Source organism: Phyllostomus hastatus, unplaced genomic scaffold (genome assembly GCF_019186645.2).
Source record: "Phyllostomus hastatus isolate PE091 unplaced genomic scaffold, TTU_PhHast_1.1 phas_scaffold_39, whole genome shotgun sequence".
In the NCBI taxonomy this organism is placed as follows: Eukaryota; Metazoa; Chordata; class Mammalia; order Chiroptera; family Phyllostomidae; genus Phyllostomus; species Phyllostomus hastatus.
In genome coordinates this window covers 6,395,001-6,408,878 of record NW_025334028.1, presented here as the reverse complement: position 1 = coordinate 6,408,878, position 13,878 = coordinate 6,395,001, and the positions used below count along the sequence as shown (strand labels likewise).

Here is a 13,878-nt window from a genome sequence, read left to right as displayed (position 1 = left end):
CAACTCTTAGTATTTTACGATCTTCATATAAAACAAGAAAAGCAAAACAATTTCTGTTCCTTAAAATATATGTTACCTGCTTCTTTAGACGTAAACTTTCAGGAGAAAAGCAAGCAAGGAAAAATCGTACTGAAAAACAAATCTTAAAAGATAAAGTAGTCCTAATCGTTGGCGGTCTCAGCCTGCCCGCCTTGGGGTGGAGAGCACGGCGGCGGCAGCACGGGAAACCTCAATGTCACCCAATCGCGGGCGGTAACGGTGGACTGAGGAGCTGCAGCAGTCTGTGCACGCGCCCAGCCCGCCTTGGGGCCTCTCTTTGCAAACGGTGAGCCAAGGGTCCCCAAACGGCACCCGGCACGGAGCGGGAGGCACAGGGAGTAAGCCTCAGACCCGCCTTTCTCGGGCTGGGAACTTGGACACAAGGAACAGTGGGTGCACGGCTCCCCTACCCTATCTCCACGCCGCATGCGCACAAGGAACGGCCGCCTTCCGGGAGGTGCTCCCACAACCCTGTCCGCCGCTGGAGAGTGGGGGTGGGGTGGGTGGGTAAGCCGAATCCAAGAACCCTAGGAAGGGCGGGGACAGAGGAAGGGGGCACCTCTAGCCGCGCCTTCGAAACAGCACTCCTTGTTCTCGATGGTCCCCGCGCGGCCGTCTTATAGAACGCCACTTCCGGTACCTTTTAAAGGCCTCACGCTGTGCGGCGCCGCGCGAAGGAGGAAAATATAAAAGGGAGCGAGAGGGCGGGACCGAGGAGGAAGAGGGGGCGGGGGGGTGCAAAGGGCGCGCTCAGGCATCACGTGACCGGGACGCGCCGTTCTTCCGTCGGCCATTTTAGGTGGTCCGCGGCGGCGCCATTAAAGCGAGGAGGCAAGAGCGGCCGCCGCTGCTGCTATTCTTTTTTAGTAGAGTCGAAGAGAGCGGGAGTGCGCGCTGCGCGAGAGTGGGAGGCGAGGTGGGCAGGCCAGGGAGAGGCGCAGGAGCCTTTGCAGCCACGCGCGCCTTCTCTGTCTTGTTGTGTGCTTCGCGCGGTACAGCGGGCGCGCGGCAGCGGCGGGGATTACTTTACTGCTAGTTTCGGTTCGCGGCAGCGGCTGGTCTAGTCTCTTGGGCAGCGGAGGCAGTAGCACTATGTCGGAGGAGCAGTTCGGCGGAGACGGGGCGGCGGCGGCTGCAACGGCGGCGGTAGGCGGCTCGGCAGGCGAGCAGGAGGGAGCCATGGTGGCGGCGGCGCAGGGGGCATCGGCGGCGGCGGGAAGCGGAGCCGGGACCGGGGGCGGAACTGCGGCCGGAGGCACTGAAGGGGTCAGCGCCGAGTCAGAAGGGGCGAAGATCGATGCCAGTAAGAACGAGGAGGATGAAGGGTGAGTAAGGGGCGGCCCGGGATAGCCAGGCCCTACTAAGTTACCCCTCCCCCTCCCTATTCCCCGCCATTAGGCCTCGTTCGCGCTCTCCGCCCGCCCTCCAGGTCCCCATGCACCGTTCTTGCACTGTTACCCTTTTTCTATATTGATATCCCTGGGGTTTTCATTTCTTTCTCCCCCTGCTTGCTTATTGTTCCCTCCCCCATCACACACGTTTCCACCTTTAGCCATCACCATGCTGTTCCCCGGCCCGCCCTCCTTCCCTCCCTTGCCATGGATCTCCTCCCACCGACTTAGCCGCCAGGATTTTTTCCCGCCTGTATTGGGTGCCTCCCCCCCCCCCCCCCTTTTTCTCTGCCTCCTCGGTTCCCTGTTTTCTGAAGTCCTGGGCATAAAACACAAACACACAATGCTTTTATCCATGGAACCCAACTAAGGTTTATTTGGTGCGTCTCACTCTAGCATCCCGAGACGTTGCGATTGTTTTAAAAGCATGTTTTGGGGAACGTGTAGGCTTCCACCTGTGCTCCTTTCGTTTCGGCTTCAGGCCAGATTATTTTTTAGTATTTTGAGTAAGTTTCGCCTCAACCTTACCGTTTTTCCACTTTACACTATCGCACAACGGCTTGCTTACATAGTCCCTACTTTTCAGCCTAGGGAACAAATTTGATTAGGTGAAATTCCCCAAATCGCCTGTTGGTACATTGGTTTTTGCTCCACAGGCGTTGGTTAAGTTCCTTGTCCACGGGGCCTGCACTTGACTGGAGCTGTTCTACCTTCGGCTTGCTGGCTGCCCTTCCCCCACCCCGCCGAGTTAAACTAACCGCGCACCTCTTTCAGATGTTGGGTTCCCCAGTTGTTCGTACAGATTGTAGTCTTACCTACTTTACTTTTTCTATGCAATTTCCACTTTTTTACAAAACTCTTTTTTTCGCCACCCGGGTCCTTTTTTGGTCTCTCTTGATTTCTCCTTCCCGCTCCTACCCACTGTTAAGGGGGGTCCACTAACCTTAAAAAAACGAACAAATCCTGTATTATGCTATGGCATGACCCCCCCACACACCCCCCAAGATTTTAAGTAGAAACTTGCTTCCTCCTATTGGATTGGTTGTACACGTTATCTAAAAGCTGCCCTGTGTATAAAAATGCAGCATTTGGGAGCGGGAGCACAATACAGGAGTTAGCAGGAGGGACTAAATCCGGGTTCTTGATTGGGTTTCCTTACTCCCTTCACTGACTACTGACCTTGGGTTAACGCTTCCAATTCTTTTTGTAGTGTGTGTGTGAATTTATTTCACTATAACAAGGAGAAAGGTGTTGGAAAGGTAAAAGCAGTTGGGAAAGAGCACAAGATTTGGAGGGGGGAGACAGAAGCCTTTTGGAGTATAGAATTTAATATCAGCTCAGACAGATTTGTCCAGCTGTTATGCTGATTGTGCTGACTTTGGGAGAGTTGGAAGTGGGATAGGAAACTAGCTTTTCTTCATTAATCTTGAATAATGTATAGCTTAATTTCAGAAAGGAATGTGTTAAATATTTGGAAACTTAAGTATTTAATATTTTTGTTTTTGTTTTCTGAATTCTGTTCTTTGGGCAGAGGCATCAAAATGAGTAATTGTATAACTTGCTGTTTGGGGCAGGCTTTCTGTTAGCTCTGATTTTTCAAATCACAAAGCAGCTGCCTTTGTAGTTACCTACTGTTGAACTGAAGTGTAAATGAATTAAAGTTTTTAACCCTAACAATGTCAAAAACTAAAACTAGAATTTTGATTGGTTGCTGTACCGGTTGTTAATTCCCTAGCCATTCAAACTCCTCCCCACGACACTCTGAAGCAGCGGCGGCACAGCGGGAAGAATGGTAAAACTTTTAAATTTTATTTCTGTATTATAAAGGTTTCAATAGTCATAACTTGCAGGGGCTGTGTTTTGGTTGGTTGCCCAATGACTCCCCAGGAAATTCTAGACATTAGTACAGTAAGATAATCTTGTACCTGGGATATAAAATCTTTTTAGGCATCATGAGTGATCTTTGGGCAAAACTGATGCCATTATATGGTTTTTGGTCTGTGGTAATGCATGTAATTGTGGTTTGGCTAATTAAAGCTTAATATAGTTAGTAATGATACTTTTAAATCTGGGCAATACTACAGTCATTTCAAATTTGATTTGTTTTTAAGACATTTTTGGAATTCTAAGTTTAGTTCTAAATGTGAAGGTTACTTGATATAAAATCTTGTGTGTTTAAAATGTCTTGCATGTTATACTGAAATATTCTGGAGATGTCAAAAGTAAAAGTCTTTTTTATTTTTTACTTACAAATTTCTATTGATTAAGTGTTGATAATATTTTGGATATATTGAGTTTAATAAAATACATTAAAATGAATTTTCCCTATTTCCTTTTACTTTTTTTTCTTTTTATTGAGTTTATTGGGGTAACACTGGTTGAAAGGTTTCAGGTGCAAAAGTAAAACAATTTTTAAGGTAGCTATGTGTATATAATGCAAAAATCTGTTTTATCACCAACCATATTTAAGTAAAACTTAAGAATTGGATGTGTATTAGAGGTGGGCTGATGTGGCTTTCCACTACAGCTCTTAAATCAGATTTTTTGTTTGTGATTTGGCTGGAATGTTAATTACAGTTGGTTGGTTGACATGTTCACAATTGCATGAGTTCTCTTGGAAGGCTGGTAGATTGAGAATCATTCTTTACATTATTCCTTTTCCCTAAATGTTATTCTTTCTTTAGGATTATATTTGCATTTCCCAGCAGTTTTTTTTATACACCACCACTGGAGTATAGAGGCCCAGTAATTTGTAAATAGAGCCCAGTTTTGATAATATATTAAATTTTCATGACGTTTTACTATTACTGTATTCTCATCCACTGAAATCTGTCAAGTTTTATATTGGAGATAAGGCAGGTTTGGCAGCAATAGTCTATAGGGAAAATCAAAAGAAGAAACTGGGGGCAATTTGACATACAGAATAATGAAAGTTATGTCTAGGGCCATACCACCCTGAATGCGTCCGATCTTGTCAAAATAATGAAAATTATGATCTCATACTCATACTTCCCCTGCTACTAATGGCAAACTAAGATTAAACTGTACTTCACTTTTCTACTCCATTATACATGCAATCCTTTTCAGTAATTTGAAAGGACTATAAACTTACTTGCTCTGCTACCTAATACTATATAACTTTACAAGTTTTTTGAGTGATGTCTCAGGAAAAATGGGCAATTAAAGGTTTATAGTTTAATGAACGTTTTAGATTGCAACCAATTATTACCTGCTGAAAATTGGATTTTACCGAGGTTAATTTTAAGTTAACCAAGTATACATTTAACAAATAATCTTCTAATTTTTATCTTTTTAAAATGTTTAGTTTTTTAGAGACGGGGGGAGAGAGAGAGAAATATCAACCTGTTACCTCTCCCACGTGCCCCAGTGGGGGGCTGAACCCTCAACCAGCAACCTTTCTGTTGTGGGCTGATGCTCAAGCAACTGAGCCAGGCTGGCCAGGGCCAGTCTTATCATTTTTAAAGTCAAATATTTGACTTTTTAAAATTACTTCCCAGTCACTCAGCCTCATCTTGTTAATAATACTCTTCTTTTTGAACAAAAATTTTAAGACCATTAAACTTATTTTGGTATCTGTGCACTTTCCACCCTATCTGTTCTTTGTGTCCCAGTTTGAGGGACATTGGGCAGCAGTTTCATAATAGTCTTCAATAGTGAGGATAAGACTGCTTAAAAATATTTTTTAAATCAGTTTGTTGTAGACTTAAAACTTCTTTAAAAATTTGAATATAAGAATGCACAGTCGTTTTGAGGAGGACATACATGCCTGTTACATACCCTAGTGGATGTTTCCACAGTTGACTATGGGCTTTTAGAAAAATTATTTCCATAGTAAAATGCCTTCTGAGTTCACCTCACTTTAATATCTCCAACTTTAACATTTTTATTTTTTACTTAGAAGCCTTTCCACTGGGATTTCCTATTTTGGTATGGACTCCGGTTCTTCTCTACTGGGCTGCAGTTCTATTAGGCTAGATTCTTGAAAATTAGTGTCTGACAGAATATACATGCCATGTAGCAAGCTACCTGGAGGCAATTTTTGAAGTCTCACGATCAGTAGAAAACTGTAACACTGTATTAGCTTTTAGAGACAATTTTATAAGACTGGTAAATTGACTGGTCTGTATTGGGTTGGGCAGGAAGCAAAGTAGTCCCATTTAGTTATGAAAGTGTGATTTGCCTGTTTGAGAATTTTGTGAACTCTGCTATAGGTTGTCTCCTGTTAATTTTTAAGAAATGGGACTAACCATGTAAGTGTGTATTTACCGTGTAGTTTTAATATTGCCTGGGTATGTTGTCATCTGTACCGCTGCCTTAATAGAACGAAGTATTGAGTCTACTATTGGGATTTTTGGGCAAATGTGTATGTAGGATGGTTAATTTTAGCCTTCAAGTGATACATGCCACACTTGAAAGCATTTAAAAAGGAATAGAATAACTTTTGTCCTATTCTGCTTTAAGCTGTGCACCTCAAATGTGTGCAGGTTTACAAATGGAGTGAAACGTAACTTCTGTTAGTTCAAAGTTTTATTTCACTTTAGTTCTGCTTCAACGTTTTAGTAGATAGGGCACTGAACTGGATGCTGGAAGCGTGGGATCTGTTTCTGTTACTTCACTTCCAACAGTGTGGTCACAGGTAACATAACGTGTTTGTTACTTGGTTTGCTGATCTGTATGTGTTGGAAACAACGCTCATCACAGGAAGATTGACTACGTAGCTTGCTTTCATAGCTTGTGTGTATTTGTCCTGTGTCTTAATAGTTGATACTGCCAGTGGTTTAGTCCTGTGGAGTAAAGGTAAGCATGTTTTAGTTTCTGGAATATTATATTGTACATTGCAGATAGACATTTAAGACTACTTGGGGGTGGGGTGGGGAGACTCTTAACTACTGGCAGTGTTTGGCCAATAATCAAGGTGATAGCTTTAAGTATTGGGTGATGTGTAAACTCCTGCTTACCTAGACTTGAAACTATCACAAAGCCCAAACAACTAGGAAAATCCTCCCCTTTGAGTTTTGTGAGGAAAATGAAAAACTACCAGCAAATATACTCCAAAAGTAACCAATAGACAATGTCATGGATGAATCTTTTATAACTTTTCCCTTATAATAATATAAAGTTTAAACATGGCAAGATTCTGAAATTTAAAATAAAGGTAAAAATCATCTTCTGAATTTAGTGTTGATATCTGATTTCTAATAGAAATCTTTATAGAATTTGTGAATGTGTAGTAATCTCAGTTAACCAGAATCTTAACCTCTAGGTAGATGGGAATTGATTTTATAAAACTGAGAGTTTATTTTAAAAGTAAAAATATAAGATGTCATTCCTGTCTTGGAATGAAATGAAGAAAAGGGGGAGATTTGGGGTTGAGTACTTAAAAGTTTATTCAAAATCTGTCATATTTAATTTATTAGCTATATTTTCAATTTACATTTTTTAGTCACTTGGGTTCATTCTAAAGTACCAAGTAATGAGATTTAATATAGTAGACTAGAGGAATTAAGTTTTTAATGACTTGTTAAAAGTTTATCCAGCTGTTTTCAAAGGCATATTTTACACAGAATCTAAAATGATTGACATGGGATACTATCTAGTTGCACAAAGTAAACCCACTGCCTTCCATTATAGGTAACTAGTGGCTATAAAATAATCTATAGTTTCTAAGGAAAAAGTAATTTATGTGTTGGTGAGATTTCATTATACTTACTGTCATTTTAGAGTTTTAAAGGAATTAATTACAGTAAGTACCAAAAAATTTAAATAAGGGTAATGTGTTTGAGTAACATTACTCTAAAAGGTGACAGTGATTGGCTTGTCATGTTACATACTTGAGATGTAAATAACATTTACATCCTGTTGTATTTTTTAAACTGTCAGAACTTGTTATAAAACCATGTATGAAGATCATGATTTGTTCAGAAATGTTTGAAAGCTACAGAATTTTGGGGGAGGGTGGCAGGATCCCTATTCTAAAATTGGAAGTCTAATGATGCTTATTATTTTACCTTGAATAAGGTGTTTTTACAGTAAAGGCTTGTTAGGGGATATGTCGTGAAATAAAACTGTTGGCTTTGGAATGCTAAACCTTGTGATCTCAAAAGTACATGGAATTAAGTTCCTTGGATGCAAGGGGAAAAAAGTATTAAATCAGAACATTATCCACCAGCCAGCTCTCTACCATATGTATTACCTTTTATATTTTGAAAGTATTCCTTATTAACATTGACGGGTGTTAACATAACCAGATGAGTCATCAGGTGATTTTGGAACTACACTTAAGAGTCTTAGATAACCTAATTATCAGTCTATGTGTTTTTTATGTGAGATACTTAAAGATTTCTGGGTTATGTCTGAAAATAATCTTAGGAGGACCCATTTATATAAAATTCATCCAGGCCTTTTCCCCTTAATATTGGAAACTTCATATCGCTCATGCAGATTTAAAATATACCACTGAGTGAATGAAAAAGCTTTATTAAATTATACTTAGACTGTGCTCTATTCTAAATAATAATTTATTTTTACTGAGCACTTACTATATATCAGATGATTTTCTGTGCCCTTTTAGTGTATTGATTTAATCCTCACTTGCAGATATGAGATAGGATCTCAGTCCCTTTCTTCTCTTCTCTCTTCTCCTCTCTTCTCCTCTCTTCTCCTCTCTTCTCTTCTCTCTGTTACAGATGTGGAAACAATCATGGAATTTTTCCCCCCTTGGGGTCACAGTTAGTAAGCAGTAGAGGTAGGATTTAAACCTAGGCAGTTTTGGTTTACTGCCTCTAAGTTAATTTTTTCCAAAGTATGTCCCACAAACCATCCTAAATTTCTAAATGATACTGCATGGCATTAGATAAGTCACTTGCACTGAGTTATATAACTTTATGCTTGTCATTTAACATAATGTGTAAAATCAATATTAGTAAAAGCAAGGAGATTTACATTGTTGAGGAGGTGTTTTAAATTGAATATGTTGCCTTTGGGTGCTAAACAGCTTATAGGTAGGATTTTAAAACTTTATTAATAAAGTACTTTAGATGAAGTCCTACATTTTAATTAAGATTATTGATATATTTACAACTAAAAATCAAATCTTAAAGTTCATTGCAGCATTAGGGGCCCATTTTTGTTACTACTTGAACAAGTCTTATGACGTAGTTTTAACTTGGCAGCATAGGATTTTTTTTTTTTTTTTTACACTATCTGTACTTCATTGTAAAGTGTTTGCACATCTCTGCAGGAGTGACAGCAACTTGGAAGTCAGTCTTTGTATTCAAGGCAGCAGAGGTAATCTGGATGGACAATAGGTATTGTGCTTTAAGCAAGATACAATAATATAAACCATAGAAAATTTAAATTGGTATCATATTGCCATCTCATAATTTTGAGGGAGAGCATGTCAGAGTGCTGATGTTCTGGTATAGTTTGTTGTAGCATATTTACCTGTCTTACACTCCGTTGTGCAGCAATTTGCTTTGATTAGAGCAGAAGTAGTGTATTTGGGCCTACCAGATGGTAATGTGTTTGCCTCAGAAGGGCCACTAAGGCTCTTCCTCAGAGACTGTCTACACAAAGTTTGGAAAGTTTGAGTGCAAAATGGGAGGGGAGGCATTTTAGAAAAGCTGCTAATGATTAACTTGGCAAAAATGAAAAGTAACTTATTAAAAGAGCTAAAATGAGATGCATTATGTGTAATAACTAACTAATAAATACTGTAGTAACAATATATTAAAGATGGCTGACGCAGTGTCAAATTATAATTTAACTAAGAAGGCAGAAGGGTGATACGTTGTAGAAGTAATCATTTTATTTAAAATAATTGAAGGTTAAAAAACAATTGGAGAGAGAGATTAGGGAAGGCTACTGGTGCCTTAAGGAAGGTGAAACATTAGGCTTTCCTTAAAGGTGCTGAATAGCGGACGTTTACATATTTTGCTGTAATTTTTTGAGAAATAATCTTGTGGAATATGTATAAATTATAGTTGGCCAGAATATTTTATATTCTGAATAAATAGGATTTGATTGATAAAGAAGGGTAGCATCTTTAGTGATCTTTTATTTTTAGAGAGAGGGAAGGGAGGGAGAAAAAGGGGGGGAGAAACATCAGTGTGTGGCTGCTTCTCACGCACCCTGTACTGGGGACCTGGCCTGCAACCCCGGCATGTGCCCTGACTGGGAATTGACCCAGCGACCCTTTGGTTCATAGGCTGCCACTCAGTCCACTGAGCCATACCATCCAGGGTAACAACTTCTCTTTAGAGAGCACTTTATAGGGCTAATTAATGAATTAGTAGGCTTATCTAGTATTTAAGGAAAATGACTTCCTATGCTGTATAAAAACATTTGGGGCTTGTGAATAATAAGAACATGCCTCGTTCTTAGTGTTATAATTTATTTCTTTGTAATTGTTTTCTGTTTCTTAATATAAGGACGCTTAACCCAATAGAAACATTGCCTTGGTTAAATAAAATTAAAACTAGTTCTGTCTCAAATACAAAAGCCTTATTTTAGAAAGCTTAAAACTGAAAGTCAGGAAAATTCTGTTTCTGGTCTGTTCCTCAGTCTCTTCAGGCTGAAATGATTTAAAACTTAAATTATTGATGAAAAGTTGCTGTAATTAACAGAAGTGGTAATTTAATATTTAAATTTCAGCTTAGTTGAAGTTGTTTTCTGTCCTGGAACATGCCATGGATAACTGAACAAGAGATTATTGCTTTACTAGTCAGCTTTCTTTCTAATTTTTCAGAGGATAGTTATGTTCTCATCTTGAAAGGGTGAATTGTTGGTAATGAACTTGCATGCATGGAGGAAGTACTCTGGATCTTAGGGTAAATAAAATGGTTAAGGTAACTTAAGTGACTAGGATTGGATATTACAAGGTGTATTATTTGAATGAAAGAAAAGTAATGAAAGATACCTTAACTTTTTCCCTATGGAATTGGAAATAAATGTTAACAATACCTATAGAACATGGGTGTTTTTATGTTCATTTGATTATAAAAATATATAAATGATTAATAAAGGTTACTTAAAGCATGGAACTTTTATCAGAGAAGGTCCTGAAAGTTAGGCATATAAATGTCCCAACTCGAGAATGCATGTACAAGTTGAAAACCTAACCTGAAGTGGGAAGCACAGTGTATGCCTAAAGTAAGACTTATTTTGCATTAAAAGTTAACTTGTCATTAGACGTAAAAACAAGTCTGTGGGTAAAATAGTAAGATCAGTAACACCTCAGTTAATCTGGCATCTTAAGGGAGAAGCAGAAGCAAGATCTTATTGTAGGGATAAAATTGGCTTCTTGTTGCAAGAATTGGCTTTAGTGGCAATATTCTAAAAGCCCACAAGATGTTGATGTTTTCTGCTTTCATTTCTTTTCAGAGCTGGAAGTTAGTACCACATCCCCATCCCTACCCACTCCAGTTATAAGGAGAAATTATTGAGCAAGGATAATTTTATTCCCATGGTGAAATTTTTGGCCCTCACATAACAAATTCTGACAGTTTACCCTTAAAATAAAAATCTCCAGTCCTGTCTCTTCATAAAGGGTAGAAGATGTATGTTAAGTTAGCACTTTTTTTGAAGGGGGGCATAGGGCACATATCTAAAAAGGATCACGGAGTTGCCAGACCTGAGCTTTTTGGCCTTTTGCTGTTCAAAAAAAGATTTCACCTTAAATTTTTTTTTTTTGGAGTATATATTTTTGGTCTTAAAGTGTCTTCGTGGTTCCCGTATACCACCAGTCACTTTTAGCATTTTAAAAGTTTAAGTATTTTATTGCTGGTTAACTGAGGTTCTACTGTAAAGAAATCACCTAGGTGAATTAGTGGATTGTGCTTCAATAGGTAATTCTTTTTGGTCACTGAATTGTTTACATGATTATTTTGTCTTTATTACGTACTCTTAGCACATCAAAAAACTTAGTTATTACAAGTTAATTGTGAGACTTAGGAGTTTTCATTTTATGTGCCTAAGAGTTTTGTTAATGAGGAACTGTTAAAAAGAAAGGAGCTTCAGCATAGACATGCTGCCACTGTGATCAGTGGGGACTGCAAAGCTTTTTTTACAAGTATAATGAAGATTTGGAAGAGAAATTTGAAGCTAAAATTCTGTGTTTTGCTCTTAACAATATTTAATTTGTAATTTGAGAAAGAGTTAATGTACAGTTTTATTTACTTTGGGGATATATTTATCTTTGCCAAGTCAAAAGACTTAATCTGCTGCTTTCTCACTATATTATAATTATGCAGGTGCAGCAGTGATAAAGCAAAACTTTCAAAACTGGAATAAGGTGTTCTTGATATGTGGTTATGTAGGAAAAATGACATGTTCATATACTGCCCAATAAATTCGGGGCAGTTTGAAAAAGGTATTATCGATATGGATACTTAAGGCAAAGTATGATATATATTTTTAGCATTTTAATATTACTTTTTGTCTTTACAGGAAAATGTTCATAGGAGGCCTTAGCTGGGACACTACAAAGAAAGATCTGAAGGACTACTTCTCCAAATTTGGTGAAGTTGTAGACTGCACTCTGAAGTTAGATCCTATCACAGGGCGATCAAGGGGTTTTGGCTTTGTGCTGTTTAAAGAGTCGGAGAGTGTAGATAAGGTAGTGTGTTATGTGTTCTGATCGGTTAATATAAAATATGTGGCTAGTTTGATAAAATTAATTTTCCTGTTTGTGATTTTCTCTTTTGCAATAATACAAAGAGGTACAGTTATTACCAATACGTTATGAAGAGTCAGGTTCAAATATTGTTTACTATGCCAAGTATACTTTAAAAATAAGCTCAACTATAACAAGTTCATTGTATACATTTTGTATACCAAACTCTAGTAGATTAAAATTAACTTAAAAATGCCTAATTAAAAGGATGTGCTGTAACAAGTTTATAGAAATACAAATTTTCGGAATTTGCTAGGCAAGAAAGAAACTTGGAGTCACTTAGTCTTCAGCTAAGGGAAAGTGGCAATCATGTCTATATTGCTGACAATTAAAGGTGATGTTTTCTAGTTATTTATGTCTCCCTTTCTGGTTCTTACTGACTTTGTTTAAATACTGGTGTATGTTAGCTGGTGTCACATCACCACAGTTTGACAGTTTAATCAAGAGCCAATTGACATATGCTTAGCCTTAGCTATATTAACTATATTTTAAGTAAGTTAATAGTCTCTGAACTTGATATATGTACTTAAAAATTTAAAAAAACTTGAATTTCCTTAGGTCATGGATCAGAAAGAACATAAATTGAATGGCAAGGTGATTGATCCTAAAAGGGCCAAAGCCATGAAAACTAAAGAGCCTGTTAAAAAAATTTTTGTTGGTGGCCTTTCTCCAGATACACCCGAAGAGAAAATAAGGGAGTACTTTGGTGGTTTTGGTGAGGTATGTGATAATGTTTGGAACTGTTTCCCCCCTCCCTTTTTTAAAATTAGTGTGCATATAATTGTCAAGCTGAACGTTTTTCAAAGTTTTGAATTTCAGACAGATTATGTGATTATATTGCAATAAGGATATTAATAATTAGCAAATCTTAGCCTTTTTTCTACTTATTGAGGAACTACTAGATGCATAGAATTGCTGTGCACAGGATACACAAAGATGAAATAGACATTCATAACTTATGAAATATACCAAATTAATAGAATAAATAAAAATATAAACAGCATGAGGAAGAAATCTAGATTGGATTACCTGAGATATAGGAGATGGTTTAGCTGAGAATTCTATTAAGGAATGAATTAAGAAGGAAATATGGTGCTTTTTCATTTTAAATTCATGGTGCAAATTTCATGAGGCTAATTATAGACTTGGTAAAAGTGAAATAGAAGTTCCTTTTATGAATTAATGATTTAAAACTGAGAAATATATGGCATTGAGCCACAAACATCTTGCATACATCTTTTACTTGATTCAAACTGAATACATGTTTTGTTCGTATTTAGGAATGTAGATATCTCCCACAAACATCTCAATATCTAGCTTTCTTAAATATTTGTAAAAGCAAGCAGTGTTGGAACTGCTTTCTTGCATGGCAGCAGCCATCTAAGATGAGTAGCAGCTTCCATTTCTGGGCACTCATGTTCTCCAGTTTTTAGTAGTTCTTATCACTCCCCATTTTCTCCCAATTGCATTCTCTTACTCTGATTTTCTTAAAATTGACTTGCCCTCTGCTTGTTCTTCATGGGCAATTTGAGTTTGTGACCCCTGAACTAGGCCACAAATATTACTATGTGAAGCTTGTATTTTTATAAATAGGTTTGAAGATAATTTATGTGGCATGGATATTCTAAAGAATTTTTTTAAAAGATTAGCGTTAACATGAGCTTCAGGGCCAAATATACTACTGTTTTCCTTCCGTGTTTTCTCCCACTAAACTTGTGCTATTATTGTCAGTGATGTGCAAACTCTAAGGTATTA

The 13,878-nt window shown here is 38.0% G+C and overlaps 1 protein-coding gene across 4 annotated transcripts in view; it reads left to right on the top strand.

Moving 5' to 3' along the window:
* Positions 1 to 817: 817 nt before the first annotated feature.
* Positions 818 to 13,878, top strand: part of HNRNPD (heterogeneous nuclear ribonucleoprotein D) — a 16,621-nt gene continuing 3,560 nt past the window's right edge. For 2 of the 4 annotated variants that reach the window (XM_045819982.1, XM_045819980.1), the window contains exons 1-4: positions 819 to 1,364; positions 3,166 to 3,222; positions 11,898 to 12,066; positions 12,682 to 12,843. In XM_045819982.1, coding sequence (XP_045675938.1) covers positions 1,132 to 1,364; positions 3,166 to 3,222; positions 11,898 to 12,066; positions 12,682 to 12,843 — 621 coding nt within the window. In that variant the 5' untranslated portion in view covers positions 819 to 1,131. Of the gene's footprint in view, positions 1,365 to 3,165; positions 3,223 to 11,897; positions 12,067 to 12,681; positions 12,844 to 13,878 lie in introns of all 4 variants that reach the window. The other 2 variants (XM_045819984.1, XM_045819981.1) reach the window with 1 other exon arrangement.